Source organism: Bos grunniens, chromosome 17 (assembly GCF_055505025.1).
Source record: "Bos grunniens cultivar Pamir isolate PY7600 chromosome 17, Bosgru_T2T1.0, whole genome shotgun sequence".
Lineage (NCBI taxonomy): Eukaryota > Metazoa > Chordata > Mammalia > Artiodactyla > Bovidae > Bos > Bos grunniens.
In genome coordinates this window covers 61,801,190-61,821,437 of record NC_141181.1, presented here as the reverse complement: position 1 = coordinate 61,821,437, position 20,248 = coordinate 61,801,190, and the positions used below count along the sequence as shown (strand labels likewise).

General features: G+C 44.0%; 1 protein-coding gene across 3 annotated transcripts; it reads left to right on the top strand.

The window, feature by feature from the left end:
- Nucleotides 1-3,573: 3,573 nt before the first annotated feature.
- On the top strand, nucleotides 3,574-14,718 carry LOC147355549 (2'-5'-oligoadenylate synthase 1-like). 3 transcript variants are annotated; one of them, XR_015144609.1, is made up of 5 exons: nucleotides 3,574-4,028; nucleotides 4,821-5,130; nucleotides 7,709-7,846; nucleotides 9,938-10,170; nucleotides 10,987-14,718. XR_015144609.1 is itself a non-coding variant. In XM_086348122.1 (5 exons), the coding sequence occupies exons 1-5, from the start codon at nucleotides 3,849-3,851 to the stop codon at nucleotides 11,186-11,188; spliced, it is 1,110 nt and encodes a 369-aa protein (XP_086204248.1). In that variant the 5' UTR covers nucleotides 3,574-3,848; the 3' UTR covers nucleotides 11,189-14,718. The 3 variants fall into 3 exon arrangements, 2 of the variants coding, with proteins under 2 accessions (XP_086204248.1, XP_086204249.1); XM_086348122.1 differs by having other exon boundaries at nucleotides 7,662-7,846; XM_086348123.1 differs by lacking the exons at nucleotides 3,574-4,028; nucleotides 4,821-5,130 and adding an exon at nucleotides 5,535-5,680.
- The last annotated feature ends 5,530 nt before the right edge of the window (nucleotides 14,719-20,248 follow it).

Below are 20,248 nucleotides of genomic sequence, written 5' to 3'. Positions count from 1 at the left end.
GTTTCCTTTTCTCATCCCCAAAAGGGTGGTTTTCGAGGTTGGGGACAGAAGCTGGCATATTAGAATCACCTGGGGAGATTCTTTTTTTTTTTTTTTTTTCAAACTACTGTGTTTGCCCTGCCACCTTCTCTGCTCCCTTCACATTCTGCTACACCCTGGGGACGGGAGGTATATTTGAAAACATTTCCTGGTTGATGGCTTGGTCTTCCCACCTCCATCATGACTTTGCAAACCTCTGCCCTAAAAGTCCATCATTTTGCCTCCAATCCCGTCAGCTGCCACCAGGTGGAGAGAGGTGCCCTTTAGGGCCACAGAGCTCTCTCAGGAATGGCAGGAGACCCGAGTTACCACTCTCTTTCCTGTGCTCATGGTGCACCACTAGACACTACTGCTGAGCAAGACTGAAGGCAGGAGGAGAAGGGTCGACAGAGGATGAGATGGTTGGATGGCATCACCGACTTGATGGACGTGAGTTTGAGCAAGCTCCACTTTCCTGATGGACAGGGAAGCCTGGCATGCTGCAGTCCATGGGGTCGCGAAGAGTCAGACATGACTGAGTGACTGAACTGACTCACTTCCCACAGAACCTACGAGCAGCATCTATGTCCTGCAACACAGCACTCTACACCCAGCATCTACTATCGGTCAGTCCTGAGCAGCTGAAAAGAAGAAGCCTAATTTCCACCTCTAAAATGGTTCATCTCCTTACCTGGGCATGAGGACACCCTTAATGGGCTGAGATGAATACATATGAGGAAAGTTTTCATATATATCAGTACACCTAACTTGGCTAATTTTCTTTTTCCCCACTGAAACCAAATATATCAAAGAGGGGATGCTGTGTCCTGAAAATCACCTGACCAGGAAAGCACACCAGCTATTTAATCTTCTCAGTGTAACATTCAGATCCTGACTGTCACTTCCTAGCTGTGGAACCTAAACTTTCTGAGTCTCAGTTTCCTCATCTGGAAAATGGGGGCAATAATAAAGACCTCAAATGGGTGAGACCAAGTTGTCAAGGTCTGGTCTCCCCTCTGGGTTGACAAAGGTGAAGGCCAAGGGGCTGGTGGCCCCTGGTGAAAGCTGGGCACAAGCCAAGTGGGTTAAACACCCAGGGTCTGAAACCCACTGGGCTGGCCCCACCTCAGCTCAATCAGACTTGCCAGGGGCCTTTCCTGATAAGGTTAATTAATAATAATAATCCAAGCACCATGGAAACAGAAATGGTTGTCCACGCTCGTAACAGGTGTAATATTTTGCTTGGCTCTGGCCCAAATTTGTTTCTTGAGCTTGAGCAAGTCTCTTCCTCCTATGGGTCTTCAATTCTGTAGGCAGGACATCAGAGTGTCCTGATTCTCTCACTGGGTTCCCCAGGCCCACAAATGTGCCTTCATTTCCCAGTCATTCAAAGAAGACCTAGACCATACCATTGAAGGCAGACCCCCTGACTAAAATCCCGTATAATCTGTCTCACATAAAACACATGAGAATGAGCCATCTATGATTTCCTGTGCCTGTTTCTTTAAAGGAAACAAGAACATAAAGCCACTTGCAAAGGCATAAGGGCCTAATTCCGGATTTTTCCAATTAGGCCCTCAGTTCTTTCACAATTGTCTCACTCATACTTAACTCTATGCGATGTTTTATGGAACTCGGCTTTATTACATCTTGCCAAAGAATTCAGTGCTGGTTTTCTAAGGACAGATCTCTTTTGCACTAGGGGCATCACCAACTCAATGGATATGAGTTTGAGCAAACTCCAGGAGATAGTGAAGGACAGGGAAGCCTGGCGGGCTGCAGTCCCTGGGGTTGCAAAGAGTCAGACATGACTTAGCGACTGAACAACAACAAGGATTTGTTTACATATACTTTTTCAAAAGTATATATTTCATTAATATGTATGATTGCCCCAAAGTCATTTGGGAGCAAACAGAATCTCTGATAAACATTTATTCCAAATGGATGTATAGAGTGTCACATAGTTGAATACCCGTCCCTTTTATGGTTCCAAATATCTTAGGCATGTCGATATGTTACACAGAAGAAGTGGGGAGTGTCAATTAATTGATGAGCTGGTTAAGTCAAGGGTGATTCAGAAAGTAGCTAATTGTCACTTACAGACCACTTCACCCAACAGCCAAATACACATGTTTCTCAAGCTCACGTGGGACATTCACCAAGAAAGACCACTGTTGAGCCCACAGGATGCACCTAAACAGATTCAAAAGAAGAGACAGCATAAAGTATAGAATTAAACAAGAAATGAGGAAAAGAAAGATACTTGGAGAATTCCAGCGTCTTTGGAGATTAACACATGGGTCCAAAACTCTGAGAGATGGAAAAATTATTTTGCACTCAAGGAAAGGAAAAAAAAATCACCAATTAAGATCTTGAGATGCAATAAAAGCAGCACTTAGAGGAAAACTTTTAGTGCTGAATGTATATATTAGAAGAGGAGAAACATCTAAACTCAGAGATGAGCTGGTGGAGCAAGAGGTGAAAACATTCTGGGGTGATTTCGTAATCGGTGGAGATAAGACATGATTTTGGCAAAGTCATAAAATGTACAACATAGAGTGAACCATAGAGTAAACTTTGAGCTTTGTTTAATAATAACATGTCAATATCAGTTCATCTTACCACACCAAAGTCAAAAATAGGGGAAATGATGGGGACATAAGTGAACTCTGTCCAGTTCAGTTCAGTCGCTCAGTTGTGTCCGACTCTTTGCAACCCCATGAACCTCAGCACGCCAGGCCTCCCTGTCCATCACCAACTCCTGGAATTTACCCAAACTCATGTCCATTGAGTTGGTGATGCCATCCAACCATCTCATCCTCTGTCGTCCCCTTCTCTTCCTGCCTTCAATCTTTCCCAACATCAGGGTCTTTTCAAATGAGTCAGCTCTTCACATCAGGTGGCCAAAATATTGGAGTTTCAGCTTCAAGTGAACTCTGTACTTATACTCAATTTTTCTGTAAACCTGAAGCCTCTTTAGGAAATAAAGTCTATTAATCAAAAAGGGGGGAAAGTACAGGACAACGTCATTTAGAAAAAAAAAGACACTTTGTCCGTTAACCTGTGGCGGGGGGGAATATATATATATATATCTGAAAAGATCTACACCAGAATGCTTATAGATGTAGTTCTTGAGGTTTGGGATCCTAGATGGTCTTTACACTCTCTTATTTTCCTGGCATTTTTCTTTTTGAAATATGCAGGTAGTGCTGTAAAGATTACAGGAGACTATAAAACAGTTTGGTAGGCAACCAAAAAAGACAAAGGAAATCTCCCAAAATGTTTTTACTTATAATTTCTCTTGGGTGAGGTACTAACCTGGGTTTAAAAAGCAACATTTTCAGAATAGTGTCAAGAAAGGCCTAATGCTCTAGGGCAGGGGTCCCAACCAGGCCACACAGCAGGAAGCAATTGGCTGGCGAGCAAGCAAAGCTTCATTGGGGCTCCCCATTGCTCACATTGCTGCCTGAACCCCCTGCAAGAATTCATATATCTTCTTCCAAGAAACCAGTCCCTGGTGCCAAAAAGGTTGGGGACTGCTGTCTAGGGGGCTGGTTAAAAACAAAAAGTCTCAGAAAACAAGAGAAAGAGGTGGGAGACAAAGGTCAGGATCAAAGAGACGCTTAATTTCTTCAATGCAAAGAACAAGGGTATGGCTCCTCCCTTCTGACGAGATGATAGCCCAGATTCTGACAAGGCTCCGCCTTTTCAAGGAAATGAAACTCACGGCAGCCTAGTTCCAGGCAGCAGAAAAGACAGAAGCTAATAGGTTTAGGCTACCAGTTCTGCCTCCCTCCAATGGTTCTTCTGCCCCTTCCTGCCTGAACATCATGAAGAAACTCAGAAAAACCCAAGCCAACAAACTGGATGAGTTCATCGAAGACCACCTCCTGCCACACAGGGAGTTCCGAAGGCAGGTTAATGAAGCCATTGACATCATCTGCACTTTCCTGAAGGAGACGTGCTTCCAAGAGGCCGCCCACCCTTTTCGGGTGTCCAAAGTTGTGAAGGTGAGTCTAGAACTGCCTGGCTGGGGAGAAGCGGGGCTGGTGAGCAAGCGTTTCCACAGAGACAGACAGAGAGCAAGAGGTCGAGGTCTCTAGGGCTGGTGGTTTCTGATTTATCCATGCCAAAACTATAACCACACTTGTGAAAATAGCTTCTGGGGAGAGGGCATCCAACTATAAGTTTTATACAAATGTCCTGGGGAAGTGTATAAACTACCTAGGTCACGAATCTAGGCAATCTGAATCCTGGCAGTATCTACAGTTCACTAATCTTTGACCAGGCTGGGGTCTCACCATTTCTGCAGAGTCATGAGCTGGTTAAGAGTATAGGTTTTGAAAGCAAATAGCGCCTGCTGGCTGTGAGGTCTTGGGCAAGTCACTTAACCTCTCTGTGCCTTGGTTTCCTTATCCAGAATTTTCAGCAAATCAAGTAAAGTCAGCCATGGGCCAGTTTACAGTATTAATCACATAAGGTCATAAATTATAAGACATAAAGAACACAAACTTTAGAAAAAGACAACCAGGGTGTGAACAGCATCTCTGTCACCTACTATCTGTGTGACTTGACTGATACATGATCTCTCTCAGCATCTGTTTCGCCATCCGGAAGATGACAACAGATAGTAACAGTAGCTAGATCCCAGAGTTCTTGTGAGCATTCTAGGAGTTACAGCCTCTGATGCCTTCAGAGCAGTGGCTAGCGCTCAAAATGTTAGTGATTGTCCTCAGCATTTTATTTAGGGAGGCTCTTCTCAAACGATAAATGTCAGTTCTCATTCTCATCACCTGTTTTAGGGCGGCTCCTCAGGCAAAGGCACGACCCTCAAGGACCTCTCAGATGCTGACCTTGTCGTCTTCCTCACCAATCTCACAAGTTTTCAGGAAAACTTTGAGCACCGAGTAAGATTCATCAAGGAAATTAGGAGACAGTTGGAAGCCTATCAAAGAGAGAAAACATTTGAAGTGGAGTTTGAGGTCCTGAAGCAGCGAAAGAGGAAGCAGCGTGCTCTCAGCTTCGTGCTCAGGTCCCCCTGGTTCTGCCAGGGGGTAAAGTTTGATGTCCTGCCCGCCTTTGATGCCCTGGCTAAGTACTCCCAGTCACAAGGTATTTCAGCCTTTGTCCTATGTCAGGGATTCTTTCTTTCTTTTTTTTCATGGTTTTGAGCAGAAATCTCCCTCAGTTCAAGAGCCTTTTAAAACATCCCATCAACACGGGGAGGAGATCTTAGTATCTCTCTCAGAGCAAGATAATTAGGGTCATACTCAGCCACCATGACAATATTAAACAGCAAATTGGTACAAATTCGGGGTAAGATGTTTCTTTTTTTCATCTTATTTATTTATTTATATTGAAATATAGCTGATTGACAAGGTTGATTCCTGTTGTACATCAAAGTGATTTGGTTTTATGTATATACACACACACACATACATACACACACAATTCTTTTTAAAACATTTTTTCCCATTATGTTTTATCGTAGGATTTCTGTTAACTGGAGGGTAGTTGCTTTACACTGTGTGTTAGTGTCTGCTGTGCAACAACGTGAATCAGCTATAAGCATACACGTATCGCCAAACTTTGAACTGTGTCTGTGAGCATCTGTGCTTCATCTCAGTTTCTTTTGTGCATCCCTAATAAGATGTGTCCTAAGGTAATTACTTTGTTTTACACCATTTTGACTTAACAAAACTTTCACAGGAACACTCTACTTTTGGATAGTGGGGATAAGTATGTAAACTCTTACCATCCATAACCTCCTTGTGACAGGTTTATAGCCTGTTGGACTCACTTGGTACCTCTCACTTACCTTCCTCTTGATCCCTTACAGAGCTTTATCTGTTGTGCATCTCAGGATCAAAAGAATATATCAAAAATTGAGCTCATGGGGGATGGTACTGACAACACCCTGTTTTCTCTAAGGCACAATAGATGCTAGGCTGCCTTCTGCAGGAACAGGAAGTATTTTAAGAGAGGTTGAAATCTGGTCTACTTGTGGTTACTCAGTCTACACTAGCCCCACATATATTAAGAAATGTGAATACTTTCCTTGGGAGAGAGGACCATGTCTTGATTTATCTGTCTTTTCTAACTACTGGCTTTCTGGTCCAGATTTTCTATAGTGACATCCTCCATTACTCCCAGTTGGCTCATTTTTTTTTCCCTTAACTCTTTGTGCTCCCTCACATTTTGTATGTTTGTTTATTATAGCCAGGCTTACTAGTTCTACTTATGCCAAAGTGTGTGAACCTTACCTTACTAAAAATGAGGAAGTTACACATAAAACAGATCACCAACAAGGATATACTGAATAGCATAGGGAACTATTGGAAAAGCACATGGCAACCCACTTCAGTATTCTTGCCTAGAAAATCCCATGGATGGAGTTGCCTGGTAGGCTAGTCTATGGGGTCACAGAGAGTCGAACACGACTGAGTGACTTCACTTTCAATAGGGAACTATGTTCAGTATCTTATAGTATATCTTATCTATTTATAACTGAATCACATTGCTGGACACCTGAAACCAACACAATATTGTAAATAAATTAACTTCAAGTCGCTCAGCTGTGTCCAACTCTTTGTGACCCCATGGACTGTAGCCTGCCAGGCTCCTCTGTCCTTGGGATTCTCCAGGCAAGGATACTGGACTGGATTGCCGTTCCCTTCTCCAGGGGATCTTCCTCACCCAGGGATCAAACCTGGGTCTCCTGCATTGCAGGCAGATTCTTTATCATCTGAGCCACCAGGGAAGCCCAAGAATAGATAAATCCCATCCCCCAAAATTAGACAGCATAGATCTGATGTAAACTCAGAATGTTAATTTCATCTATTTTTCAAAGCATGAGGAACCTCAGCAAACTTATCCTGAGCATTAGCATCTATAGACAATCTGCAAGATCACTAGGACAGGGAGCAATACATCTCTGAGGTTCAATTTCCGCTGTGTACCTTGAAGGCACAAGGCATATTCCATGGCCTAAATGAGACAGACAGAGAACCTCTTTCCTGGAGCTTGACCATATGAACACCAGGAATGAGATGATGACTCGCTCTGACAAAAACCGAATATGGGGATCCAAAAGAGAGAGGTGGGGATCAGAGGACTTTCACAGACAGGGCAACAAGGGAGGTGACCTCTGACCTGAGGCCTAAGGGATGAGAAGAGGCCAAGCACGCAAAGATCTGGGGGTTCCAGAGGAGGAAACAGCAGGTGCAAAGACAGGAATGAACATGGCATATTTGAAGAAGTGAAGCATCCAGGGGAGTCAGTGGCAAAGGGATTGAGGCAGGAGGTAAGACAAAGGAGGAGATAGGTCTCACCATCCGTGTGGGCCACTTTGCGGACTTGGAATTTTATCCAGAGGTCCTAGGAAGCAAGAAGTGGACGAATCAGGTTTAAAGGGCTCTGTGTGGGCTGTGGAGGATCCAGGGAGGAGGGTGCCGCTACCTCTGCTGAGTCCAGGTGAGAGACGATGGGTGACGGCAGTAGAGGCGGGAGAAGGGAGGACGGGGATGGACCTCAGGCCCCCTGGCTCTGGGCCTGCTGACCTCCCCACTGGCCCCTATGGCCAGTGAGCTTGTCTAGAGAAGAGAAGAGCTGATGCCTTAAAGTTCTGGATGCCTCCTCCTTAGCTCAGGTGACTGAAGATTACAAACCTAACCCTCAAATCTACGTCCAGCTCATCCAAGAGTGCGAGAACCTGAGAAGAGAGGGCGAGTTCTCCCCCTGCTTCACGGAGCTGCAGAGAGCCTTCCTGAAGGAGCGTCCGGCCAAGCTGAAGAGCCTCATCCGCCTGGTGAAGCACTGGTACCAACAGGTATGGCCGGTCCCATCTGGGCAGACAGCCGAGGAGGAGGAAGAGGGGAAGGGAGAGAGTGAGGACGGGAGAGGAGGGAGGGAGGCGTGGAGGGAGGGAAGGAGCAGGGAGAGGTGTGGGGAGGAGAAGAAAGAGGAGAGGGAGGAGGGGAGGAATCAGAAAGGATGCGGGAGGCAGGAGGGAGCCGGATGGAGCCGGATGGAGAGGAGGGAAGGGCATGGAGGAGGGGAGAGGGCAGGAAACAAGAAGGAAAGGCTGAAAGGAAGAAGGTGGAGGTGTAGAGGTTGTAGGGAGGGGGAAAGGTTAGGGAGAAAAAAAAGTAGGGCCTGGGATGGGTGCCAGTGGACATCTCATTCTTCCTAGTCTTCCCACATCACGAAACGAGAGCTCCATCCTTCCAGCTACGCTGTGCAGAACCATGGGTCCTTCTTATCTTTTTCACACACATACCCACTCACACACCCATCCAACCAGTCTGCAAGTGGCTTGGACCTGTATCTAAAATAAACCCATTATCATCGATTGCTACCGTATCAGTCACTTCCACTGACCCCCATACCCTCTCCCCCCACCATAATCTCGGGAGGCTCACAGGATCTGCCCTCAAGCTCTCTGAACCCCTCTCTCTGCCCTCTCACCCCCACTCCCAGGCTGGTCTCTCCTCTTCATTAGTTCTCCAAGGAGGAAACTCTACTCCAGCCTCAGGGCCTTTGCATGAGCTTGTTTGTTTGTTTATTGTCTATCTTCCCACTAAAAATGTCCACAAAAGAAGGGATTTGTATATTTTATTTATATATATTGTATAAATATACATTATAATATTGTATATTTTATTCATTGCTGTTGCCACAGAACCTACAATAGTGCCTGGCACATAATACGTGCTCACTGGGTAATTATTCAATAAATTAATGAGTGCTAACCCCCTACTCCCTGCCTCCCAACCCACACTCTTTTATTCACTTCCTGACTGTCTGAATTTGGGCAAATGAAGTAACCTCTTGTTTTGTCACTTGTGAAGAGTAACATGGCCCAGCAACACTAAATCATATGCCATGACGATGCGCATATGGTTTGTTTGGGTAATTTGCACATTTTAATATTAATTCCTCAAATCCATCATCACTATATCTTTCCATTTATTTTTGTCATCTTCAGTTTCTCTCATCAAAGTCTTATACACTACAGGGTACAGGTCTTTCACCTCTATGGTTAAATTTATTCCTACTTTTTAAATCCTTTTTGATGCAATTATAAATGGGATTGTTTTTAAATTTCTCATTCCAATACTCTGTTATTCATGTATAGAGGTACAACAGATTTCCATGTGTTATTTTTGTATCCTACAGTATTCCTGCATTCAGTCTTTGATTGTCTTAAGTTTTTTGGTGGTGTCTTTTGGGTTTTCTATGTATAATATCATGTCATCTGCAAATAGCAATAGTATAACGTCCTCCTTTTTACTCTGGATGTATTTTGTTTCTTTTTCCTGCCTGATTGCTATGGACAGACTTCTAATACTATATTGGATAAATGTGGGGAGAGAGGGCATATATGTCTTGTTCCCGATCTTAAAAGCTTCCAGCCTTCACCACTGAGTGTGATATTAGCTGTGTATTGGTCATATACGGCTTATATTGAGTTATGTTCTCTCCATACCCACCTTGGAAAGAGTCTGTATCACATACGACTGTTGAATTTTCTCAAATGTTTTTTCTGTATCTGGGGAAATGGTCACATGCTTTTTATCCTTTATTTTCTTAATACAACTGTATCAATTGATTGATATGTGATACTGAAGCATCCTTGCATCCCTGGAATATATCTAACTTGATCATACTGTATGACCTTATAATATATTGGAGAATTTACTTTGCTAGTATTTTGTGGAGGATTTTCACATCTATGATAAATCAGGCCTATCGTTTTCTTTTTTGTGCTGTATTTGTCTGGTTTTGGTATAAAAGGAGTTTGAAATCATCTCTTGATCCTCACTTTTCTGGAATAGTTTGAGAAGTATTGGCATTAACTCATTAACTGTTCATACAAAAGCTGAAAAATTCATGTTTCTAATTTTTTTCCTCTTCTCAGTGTAAGAAGAGACATGGGAAAAAACTGCCCTCACAGTATGCCCTGGAGTTGCTGACTATCTATGCCTGGGAGCGGGAAGGCTCAAAAACAAAATTCAGGACAGCTGAAGGATTTCGGACTGTTTTGGAGTTAGTCCTGAAGCATCAGGACCTCTGCATCTACTGGAAAAAGTATTATGACTTTGAAAACCCTATTATTACACAATGCCTGAAAAGACAACTTGAAAAACCCAGGTACTCTATCCTCACATGGCTTAGATCCCCATAAAATGAAGCGCTGATTACAGCTGTGGAACCCTGGAAATTCAGGAAAAAATAGAGTTCCACATTTATTGATCATCAGCTATTGTCAATCATGCTGAGTGCTTTACTCTTACCATGCAATTTAAATAATAAATTTAAATAATAACCTGCAACCCTGTGAGGCAGGCACTGTGCTAACCATTACACAGATTAACTGAGGTTTGGAGAAAGAAGGGCTTGTTCAAACCTTTACAGAAAATGAGTGAAATAACTGAAATTTTACTGACGTAACAATAGCTACAGCAATAATAAAAATTGCTTCCAGGAAGTAAGAGCTTGCTATAAGACAAAAACACTCTGATAGAATAGGGGAATGGTGGTTATTAAACCTGTCATGTATAGACCCCTCATTATGTTTCAGTTACTGTTGGGAGCATGTCAAGTGCTTCTCTAGATCCTCATACAGCATCCTTTGAGGCAGGGATTTTTAAATCTGCCCATTTCACAGATGAGGATACTGAGGACTAGAGATTCAGGTGACCTGCCCAGAGAGACACCACTACTAAAGAGCAGAGGTGAGATTGAAACCGGGTCTCTCCAGGCCCAAATGCAAGCCTCCTTCACCTCGTGTTCAATGCCCACTGTAGGGCAAGGCACCCAGGTCACAACCCAGGGAGAGGTGTCCATGGGCCCTCCAACTGCCCCCAGAAACAGTCTACCCAGGCTGGTATTTTGCCCTGTCGGGAGCTCTGAACACCCCAGACACAGCCCATGTACTCACCTGTCCTCTCTGACTGTTGTTTCCAGGCCTGTGATTCTGGACCCGGCTGACCCGACTGGAAATGTGGCTGGTAGAGAGCCACAGAGGTGGCAGCTGCTGGCACAGGAGGTTACAGTCTGGCTGAGGTATTCGTGCTGTAAGAATCGGAATGGGTCTCCAGTGAGCCCCTGGAACGTGCCAGTGACACCTCCTCATTATTTATCTGACCTGATATTGATGGCATGTTGAGATAACAACTTCTAGAAATGCTACTTAGTCAAATGGAGTTTCATCTCGGTCTTTGTATTCTTTCATTGTGGTTACTAGAATATGTAGAATTATACCTGTGTGTGCCCCAGAATGAATCACTGGGTTAGACAGCAGGCTTACCAACTTCCATTGTCACCCTGCCTTGGTACCAAAACCAACGTGTCATTGACAAAAGTCCATTCCAGAAAAACTCCCATAAGGACACACAAAAGATCATGATGTTCTTATTGCCTGAGTCACTGGTCACCTAAGTGGTTGGAAGACAGTCTTTGGCTTCTCCATATTGCTGTTCCTCCTTTGAGGCCTCCAGCATCCCCATGAGATGGGTTTTACTTTGATTCTCATTGTAATACATTGAGACATGGCCACTCACTCAGAGTCCCCTGATGAGTGAGAGACGAGAGTGTGAAGTTAGGGTTAGGGTCCTTCTTGCTATGAAGCTCCTGCTCTTTGTTGCTGCTCTCAATGTGTCTTCATACACTGAATTTTTCTGTTTCTCATTTGGGGACCATGACAAGGGATATAGCAGAGCCCCAGTGGAGGGAACATACTCGGCTGAGGGTCCCAGCTACTGCCCTCTGTGATCCATCTCCACGTTGACACCAAGCCACGCTGCCTACCTGCAGCTCCCAGACAATGACCATGGGTGCCAGAGACACTCAGGCAGCCCCATTCCTGAGAGTCAGGGGAAGCTCTGACATGGGACACTGGTGAAAGGACTCTCCACGACCTTGCTGGACTTCGTCTTGACTGCAGAGCCAACTGTCCTTCCTTCTTGCCTTCACCCAGAGTCAGATTAGATCAGGGTTGTCAGCTTTCGCAGCTTCCATAAGATCCCTGATCACTGTCTCTCACCTGGGTGTTTCCCCAAAGAACAATCTCCCACATTTAATGTCACATTGGCATCTGCTCCTTAGAGTGACCCAGACCCACACAAGCACCTCTGCCACCACCCTCAAGGTAGGTGTGGGCTCTTCAGCAAATCCTAGCTGTGATGATGACCCGAGGTACCATCCTGGTCATCCTCAGCCATCACCTCTTCTCTTGTCACTGCCTACGAGGTGGCTCCTAGATGAAGCCACCGTCTCACCCTCTCCCCACCCCATCTCAACCTTCATTCCTGCTCCTTGGCTGGGGCTTCTGTGTTTATCCTTTGTATATTTGTGTTCTCAGAGGCTTTGACATCTGGGCCCTGCTGATCCTGGAGAGACTGCCCTCCTGGGGTTGGCTGTTTCCTAGACACAGCCAGCAGCTCACCTGTTGGCCTTTCCCATGCAAACCTGTCGAGCCTTTCCTCTCTGCTCCACTGCCCAGACTCAGAGCCAGTCTGAGCCACAACCCACCCTGCCCCACTCATGCTGGGACCAGGTACCAGATGACTCAGGAAACCCCTTCCTCTCCACAGCCCTCTTACTTTATTCATACTTGCCATCCAAAGACTGCTTTCCCTGCCTCGCCTGCCTTTCCCAGAGAAATGACCATCAAGGTCTTGGCCTTGTTTTCCTCTAACTCGGTCTGCCTCACGGAAGACCCTGGCGGTTCCCGTGTGGCCTGGACACAGGATGACAGGCTGTGTCTCCTGTTTCTAGGGACCTGGGAGGACCATACTTGGTCACTGATTTAAACATGAGAGTGAGAAATATGGTTGTTTTTAAACAAGAGGAAGAATCCCAAAGTGTCTTCAAAACTTGGATCCTTACTCTCTAGTCTCTTCTATCTCGATTTCCATGTCCATGTCAAGTCTTTCTGAAAATGGGATTCTACTCGCCATGGGGTTTTGTTACCACTGTGTTATCTTTAGCACATGTATCTCTTCATGCGGAGAGGATACTTTGGAATCACACGTAATTACCATGTGGGTGGTCCACTTGTATTGTTTTCTGAGAGTGTTTCAGAATTACATATAAAGCTACAGTCAGTAGTAGATTAACTGAATTGGTAAATAGTTGCTCAATTGAAGAGCCACATGGATCATATGGTAGCTGCTACTGCTGCTGCTAAGTCGCTTCAGTCGTGTCCAACTCTGTGCAACCCCATCGACGGCAGCCCATCAGGCTCCACCGTCCCTGGGACTCTCCAGGCAAGAACACTGGAGTGGGTTGCCATTTCCTTCTCCAGGGGATCTCCCAACCCAGGGATTGAACCCAGGTCTCCCGCATTGCAAGCAGGTTCTTTACCAGCTGAGCCACCAGGGAAGCCCAAGGCCCTCGTTATTTTGTCATTAACCCCTTATCAGATAGTGGATTATAATCATTTTCTCTATTTCCATTCCCTTTTCTCCCTTTTATTTTATGCCTGTTTTTCATTTTTATTTTATATTGGAGTATAGTTGATTTACATTGTTAGTTTGAATGTACAGCAAAGTGATTCAGCTATACATATATCTATTCTTTTTCATCAATTACCTTTTCACTTCATTGTGTTTTTTTCATTTGCTGGGCAGAAGCTTTTTAGTTGGATTAGTTCCCCTTTGTCTATTTTTGTTTTATTGTCAGTGTTTTGTTTACACAGTCAATTACTCTTTGGCAAAGTTGTCAAGAATATACAATGAGGAAAGGACAGTCTCTTCAATAGATCAAGCTGGGAAAATTGGATATCCACATGCAAAAGGATAAAATCACAACTTTTCTTCCAGCTTGCACAAATATCAACTCAGAATAGATAAAGGCCTAAACATAAGAGCTGAAACTGTAAAACTCCTAGAAGAAAACACAGGGAGAAAGCTTCAAGACGTAAAGTTGGCAAGACTTTATGACTATCATATCAAAACACAGACAAATGGGTGTGAGTTGGTGGTCTGTACTAGTTCTGCTGTGTGGATGCCAAGTATTCCGGCAGCATTTGCTGAAGGGACCATCCATCCCCACTGTTCTGCAGAACCACTTCAGACATATGTCCAGAGTCATCTGTGTGTGAACCTGTGTTATATCATTGATCAATTTTTGTGTCCTTGGTTTAATATTACCTTTACTAATTATGATAGCCTGATATTAATTCTCAGTGTCTTGTAGAAAACTCTGTTCTATCCAAACTAATGTCTTCTCTTGGCTCTGTCTATTTCTATGTTAATATTATACTCAGTTTGTGAATTTTCACCCAAAATACAGGGAGGCATTTGATTAGAATTCCATAAATTAGTTCAGGGAAAATGACATCCATGTAATATTGACAATTCCAGTCCACAAACTTGGAACTTCTTTCCATTAATTTTCTTCTTTAATTACTCTGTAACTACAGTTTATAGTTTTTCCCTGCATTGCTATTACATATGCTTTCTCATATTATTCCTAGATATCCATATTTATATTAGTGTACTTAGCAAGTGTTCCTAAATTTCCTTTGTAATGTTGGTTTCATGAAGACCTCAGTGTTTTCAGTGGCTATGTGGATTATAGTATGATGAGTGAGCTTTATACTTTTCTTAATTTTGTGGTTTTGTTGTATTCTGCTGTAAATCTATATAGCTTATATGACCACAAGAAACAATAAAGCATTTTCTTTCAAAAGTTTTTTGGATAAGTGTTTGTCAGCTGAACTCTGATGATTTGGTCAAAGCTGGTAGATGCAGGTGACACAAAGCTCGAGGGTGGTGCACTTCAGAACTGCTGGTTCAACCTCAAATTCATGAGACTCAGAACAGAGAAGAGAGCATGTAAGGGATGATGGTCATGCTCGTAAGAAATCTGAGACACCCGAGTCATAAATGCCTCATTGCCCAGAGCTGAGTCCTCATTCTGGGCCACTTCCTGCTGAGGAAACAAAACTGGGGAGAATTGAGATTAAAGCAGAAGAGATGAGGGTGGAGTTCTCTGAGCTACCTGCCTTCCGGGCTCCCAGCTCCATGGGAGCTGTCCTGTCTCAGGGCTTCTTTCTCTCTCTGTCATGTTTCTGAGCAGAAGTCTCCCACAGTTCGAGAGCCTTACCAAAATGAGGTGTCTCTAAAAAGTGGAGCAGAGATCATCATATCTCTCCTGGGGCAGTCGTGCCTAAACCAAGCAGGCAACAGGAAACAGTAAATTGGCACAATTTGGGGACAAGACATTCTTTATGGAACCCCCACCAGGCTTACTTGTTTGAATTATGGCAAAGTGTATGAACTTAATTTTTCTAACAATGGGGCAGCATAGATTGATCCTCTGCAGTTGGGGACCTGAGAGGTATGCTTTTTCTTTTTTTTTAGAGGTGTACTTTTGTGGGATTTGATACATAGGAAGTTTTTAATTAATACCTGCCATTATGATTATAAATAATTACCATCACTATCTTACTCACAGCAAAGAGTGTTTAGTAATGATCTCTCCAGCCTGGTTCAAATTGTGGTGCCGGAGAAGACTCTTGAGAGTCCCTTGGACTGCCTGCATGGAGATCAAACCAGTCAATCCTTAAGGAAATCAACTCTGAATATTCACTGGAAGGACTGATACTGAAGCTGAAACTCCCATACTTTGGCCACCTGATGGGAAGAGTCGACTCATTGGAAAAGACCCTGATTCTGGGAAAGATTGAGGGCAGGAGGAGAAGGAGACGACAAAGGATGAGATGGCTGGATGGCATCTCCGACTCAATGGACTTGAGTTTGAGTGAACTCTGGGAGTTGGCAATGGACAGGGAGGGCTGGTTTGATGCAGGCCATGGGGTTGCAAAGAGTCGGACATGACTGAGTGACTGAACTGAGACCATTAGCCAATTTAAGATCCAATAAAAACTTTTTTGAGGGGCTTCTCAGGTAGGTAAAGAATCTACCTGCCAATCCCTGGGTCAGGAGATCCCCTAGAGAAGGAAATGGCAACCCACTCCAGTGGGATTCTTGCCTGGAGAATCCCATGGACAGAGAAGCCTGGTGGGCTGCAGTCCATGGGGTCACAAAGAGTCAGACATGACTTAGTGACTAAACTACCAAAAAGATTTTTAAAGTCAGAATCGCCCTTTATTTTGGTTCAGTATTTGATACCTTTCAAATTCCCTTTTGTGTCTCCTCTTTCAGTTTATCCTGTGAAATAGTTCCCAGAGTGATAAAAAAAAGTTTCTCCCAAGAAATGGAATATTTCCTGCCATATCAGTAGAGACCTATGAGACCTTCAAGAACTAACACCCGAAAAAGATGTCCTTTTCATTATAGGGGACTGAAATGCAAAAGTAGGAAGTCAAGAGATACCTGGAGAAACAGGAAAATTTGGCCTTGGAGTACAAAATGAAGCAGGTCAAAGGCTAACAGAATTTTGCCAGGAGAACTCACTGGTCATGGCAAACACCCTCTTCCAACACCACAAGAGAAGACTCTACACATGGACATCACCAGGTGGTCAATACCAAAATCAGATTGATTATTTTCTTTGCAGCCAAAGGTGGAGAAGCTCTGTACAGTCAGCAAAAACAAGGCTGGGAGCTGACTATGGCTCAGATCATGAACTCCTTATGGCCAAATTCAGACTTAAATTGAAGAAAGTAGGGAAAACCACTAGACCATTCAGGTATGACCTAAATCAAATCCCTTATGATTATACAGGGGAAGTGACAAATAGATTCAGGGATTCGATCTGATAGAGTGCCTGAAGAACTATGGATGGAGGTTTGTGACACTGTACAGGAGGCAGGAATCAAGACCATCCCTAAGAAAAATAAATACAAAAAGGAAAAATGGTTGTCTGAGGAGGCCTTACAAATAGCTGAGAAAAGAAGAGAAGCTAAAGGCAAAGGAGAAAAGGAAAGATATACCCATTTGAATGCAGAGTTCCAAAGAATAACAAAGAGAGATAAGAAAGCCTTTTTCAGTGATCAGTGCAAATAAATAGAGGAAAACAATGGACTGGGAAAGGCTAGAGATCTCTTCAAGAAAATGAGAGATACCAAGGGAACATTTCATACAAAGATGGGCTCAATAAAGGACAGAAATGGTATGGACCTAACAGAAGCAGAAGATACTAAGAAGAGGTGACAAGAATACACAGAAGAACTATACAAAAAAGATCTTCATGACCCAGATAACCACCATGGTGTGATCACTCACCTAGATCCGGACATCCTGAAATGAGAAGTCAAGCGCACCCTAAGAAGCATCACTACAAACAAAGCTAGTGGAGGTGATGGAGTTCCAGTTGAGCTATTTCAAATCCTAAAAGATGATATGCCAGCTCAATATGCCAGCAAATTTGGAAAACTCAGCAGTGGTCACAGGACTGGAAAAGGTCTGTTTTCATTCCAGTCCCAAACAAAGGCGATGCCAAAGAATGTTCAAACTACCACACAATTGCACTCGTCTCACACGCTAGCAAAGTAATGCTCAAAATTCTCCAAGCCAGTCTTCAACAGTACGTGAACCATGAACTTCCAGATGTTCAAGCTGGATTTAAAAAAGGCAGAGGAACCAGAGGTCAAATTGCCAACATCTGTTGGATCATAGAAAAAGCTAGAGAGTTCCAGAAAAACATCTTCTTCTGCTTTATTGAGTATGCCAAAGCCTTTGACTGTGTGGATCACAACAGACTCTGGAAAATTCTTAAAGATATGGGAATATCAGACCACCTGACCTGCCTCTTGAGAATGTATGCAGGTCAAGAAGCAACAGTAAGAACTGGACATGGAACAACAGGTTTGTTCCAAATAGGGACAGGAGTATGTCAAGGCTGTATATTGTCAGCCTGCTTATTTAACTTATATGCAGAGTACATCATGAGAAATGCTGGGCTGGATGAAGCACAAGCTGGAATCAAGATCGCTGGGAGAAATATCAATAAACTCAGATATGCAGATGACACCACCCTTATGGCAGAAAGTGAGGAAGAACTAAAGGGCCTCTTGATAAAAGTGAAAGAGGAGAGTGGAAAAGTTGGCTTAAAATTCAACATTCAGAAAACTAAGATCATGGCATCTGGTCTCATCACTTCATGGCAAATAGGTAGGGAAACAATGGAAACAGTGAGAGACTTCATTTTTGGGGGCTCCAAAATCACTGCAGATGGTGACTGCAGATGGTGACTGCAGACATGAAATTAAAAGACACTTGCTCCTTGGGAGAAAAGTTATGACCAACCTAGACAGCATATTAAAAAGCAGAGACATTACTTTGCCAACAAAAGTCCGTCTAGTCAAAGCTATGGTTTTTCCAATAGTTATGTATGGAGGTGGGAGTTGGACTATAAAGAAAGCTGAGCATGGCAGAATTGATGCTTTTGAACTGTGGTGTTGGAGAAAACTCTTGAGAGTCTCTTGAACTGCAAGGAGATCCAACCAGTCCATCCTAAAGGAAATCAGTCCTGAATATTCATTGGAAGGACTGATGTTGAAGCTGAAACTCCAGTATTTTGGCCACCTGATGCGAAGAACTGACTTGTTGGAAAAGACCCTGATGCTGGGAAAGATTGAAGGCAGGAGGAGAAGGGGATACCAGAGGATGAGATGATTGCATGGCATCATCAACTTGATGGACTTGAGTTTGAGTAAGCTCTGGGAATTGGTGATGGACAGGGAAGCCTGGTGTGTTGAGTCCATGGGGTTGCAAAGAGTCGGACTCGACTGACTGACTGAACTCAACTGAACTGATGTCAGTAAACAAGGTTGTCACAGTCATCAGCAATTGCAGCCCTTCATGTGAGCTGATGAGCCCTAAGGAAACTCAGGAAGAAAGGTGAGCCCTGAGGAAAGGAAGCGCAGAATGTGAAAGCAGGAAGTGTGTGCTTGTCACTCAGCTGGGTCTGACTCTTTGTGATCCCACAGACCTGGGCTTCCCTGGTGGCTCAGTCGGTAAAGAATCCACCTGAAATTTTGGAGACCTGGGTTCGATCCTTGAGTTGGGAAGATTCCCCTGGAGGAGGGCTTGGCAACCCACTCCAGTATTCTTACCTGGAGAATGCCCATGGACAGAGGAGCCTGGTGGGCTATAGTCCATGGGGTCGCACAGAATTGGACATGACTGAGCAACTAAGCACAGCACAGACTGCAGCCCGCCAGGCTACTCTGCCCATGGGATCCTCCAGGCAAGAACACTGGAGTGGGTTGCCATTTCCTTCTCCAGGGGATCTTCCTAACATTACCCCCAGATAGCTGAGGTGCATATCAAAGGAATGATTTCAGTGAGCCCCGACTCTGACATCTTCCCATACATAGAAAAGCACTCTATTCCTTAACTTGAGATTGTTGCTGGCCAAAATCTTGGCTTTCTCAGCCCCGCAAAGCCAAATAAAAAATACAGAGATAGAGTTTGGAAAAAACAGAAAGGTGGCTTTAATTCTCAGCCAGCAGAGAGGGGAGCTCCATAAACTCATGCCTTAAGAACTGCACCCCCCGCCCCCCAGGGACTTTTATAAGATAAGGGCTTCCAGTCAGGAATCAGTGATGAGGAACAAAGGTGTTAGGATCTTGACTTGTTCTTCTTGCACTGTTTTAAACACAGTCATAGGCTGGCATCAGTAATCCAGTAATTGAATCTGGCAGTTTGGCGGCTCTGCGGCTATCTTTCCGATATATAAAAAGAAGAACTTTAAGGGGAAGAATGTTGCAAGCGTAAACACCAGATACAGGATGTATTTAGCCCAGCAGGCCTCAAAGAACTGGCATTGACTAAGCACTCTCGAGCACACACACAGAAAGGAAAATAGGGGTGAGCTGTAGCTCCTGCAGAGTTAGGAGGCAGAAAAGCAAATTTACAGACATACAGAGTTAGGAGCAGTTAAAGTTAAAAAAAAAAAAGACCCTGACGCTGGGAAAGACTGAAGGCAGGAGGAGAAGGGGACAACAGAGGCTGAGACGGTTGGACAGCATCATCGACTCGATGGCCATGAGTTTGAGCAAGCTCTGGGAGTTGGTGATAGACAGGGAAGCCTGGCGTGCCGCACTGAACTGATAAAGTAAAAAACCTAAGAATGTTCAGGCCTGCTCACTCTTCTCTTTATCTTCTTTGTTCTCCGGAAAGGGAAAGAAAAAAGCTCATTCCTCTATTTTTTTTTTTTCCCCTTTTTGCCTCAGTGGGATATCTGGTTTTCTTTAATTTACCCAAAAACTTTTGATGTTCAGACTACCTGACCTATGTTGCAAAACTTCTAG

Coding starts and splice junctions, on each gene's coding strand:
- LOC147355549 (XM_086348122.1), top strand. CDS start 3,849: ATGAAGAAACTCAGAAAAACCCAAGCCAACAAACTGGATGAGTTCATC. Junction 5,131..7,661: donor TAAGTACTCCCAGTCACAAG/GTATTTCAGCCT, acceptor CCTCCTCCTTAG/CTCAGGTGACTGAAGATTAC. Junction 7,847..9,937: donor TGAAGCACTGGTACCAACAG/GTATGGCCGGTC, acceptor TCCTCTTCTCAG/TGTAAGAAGAGACATGGGAA.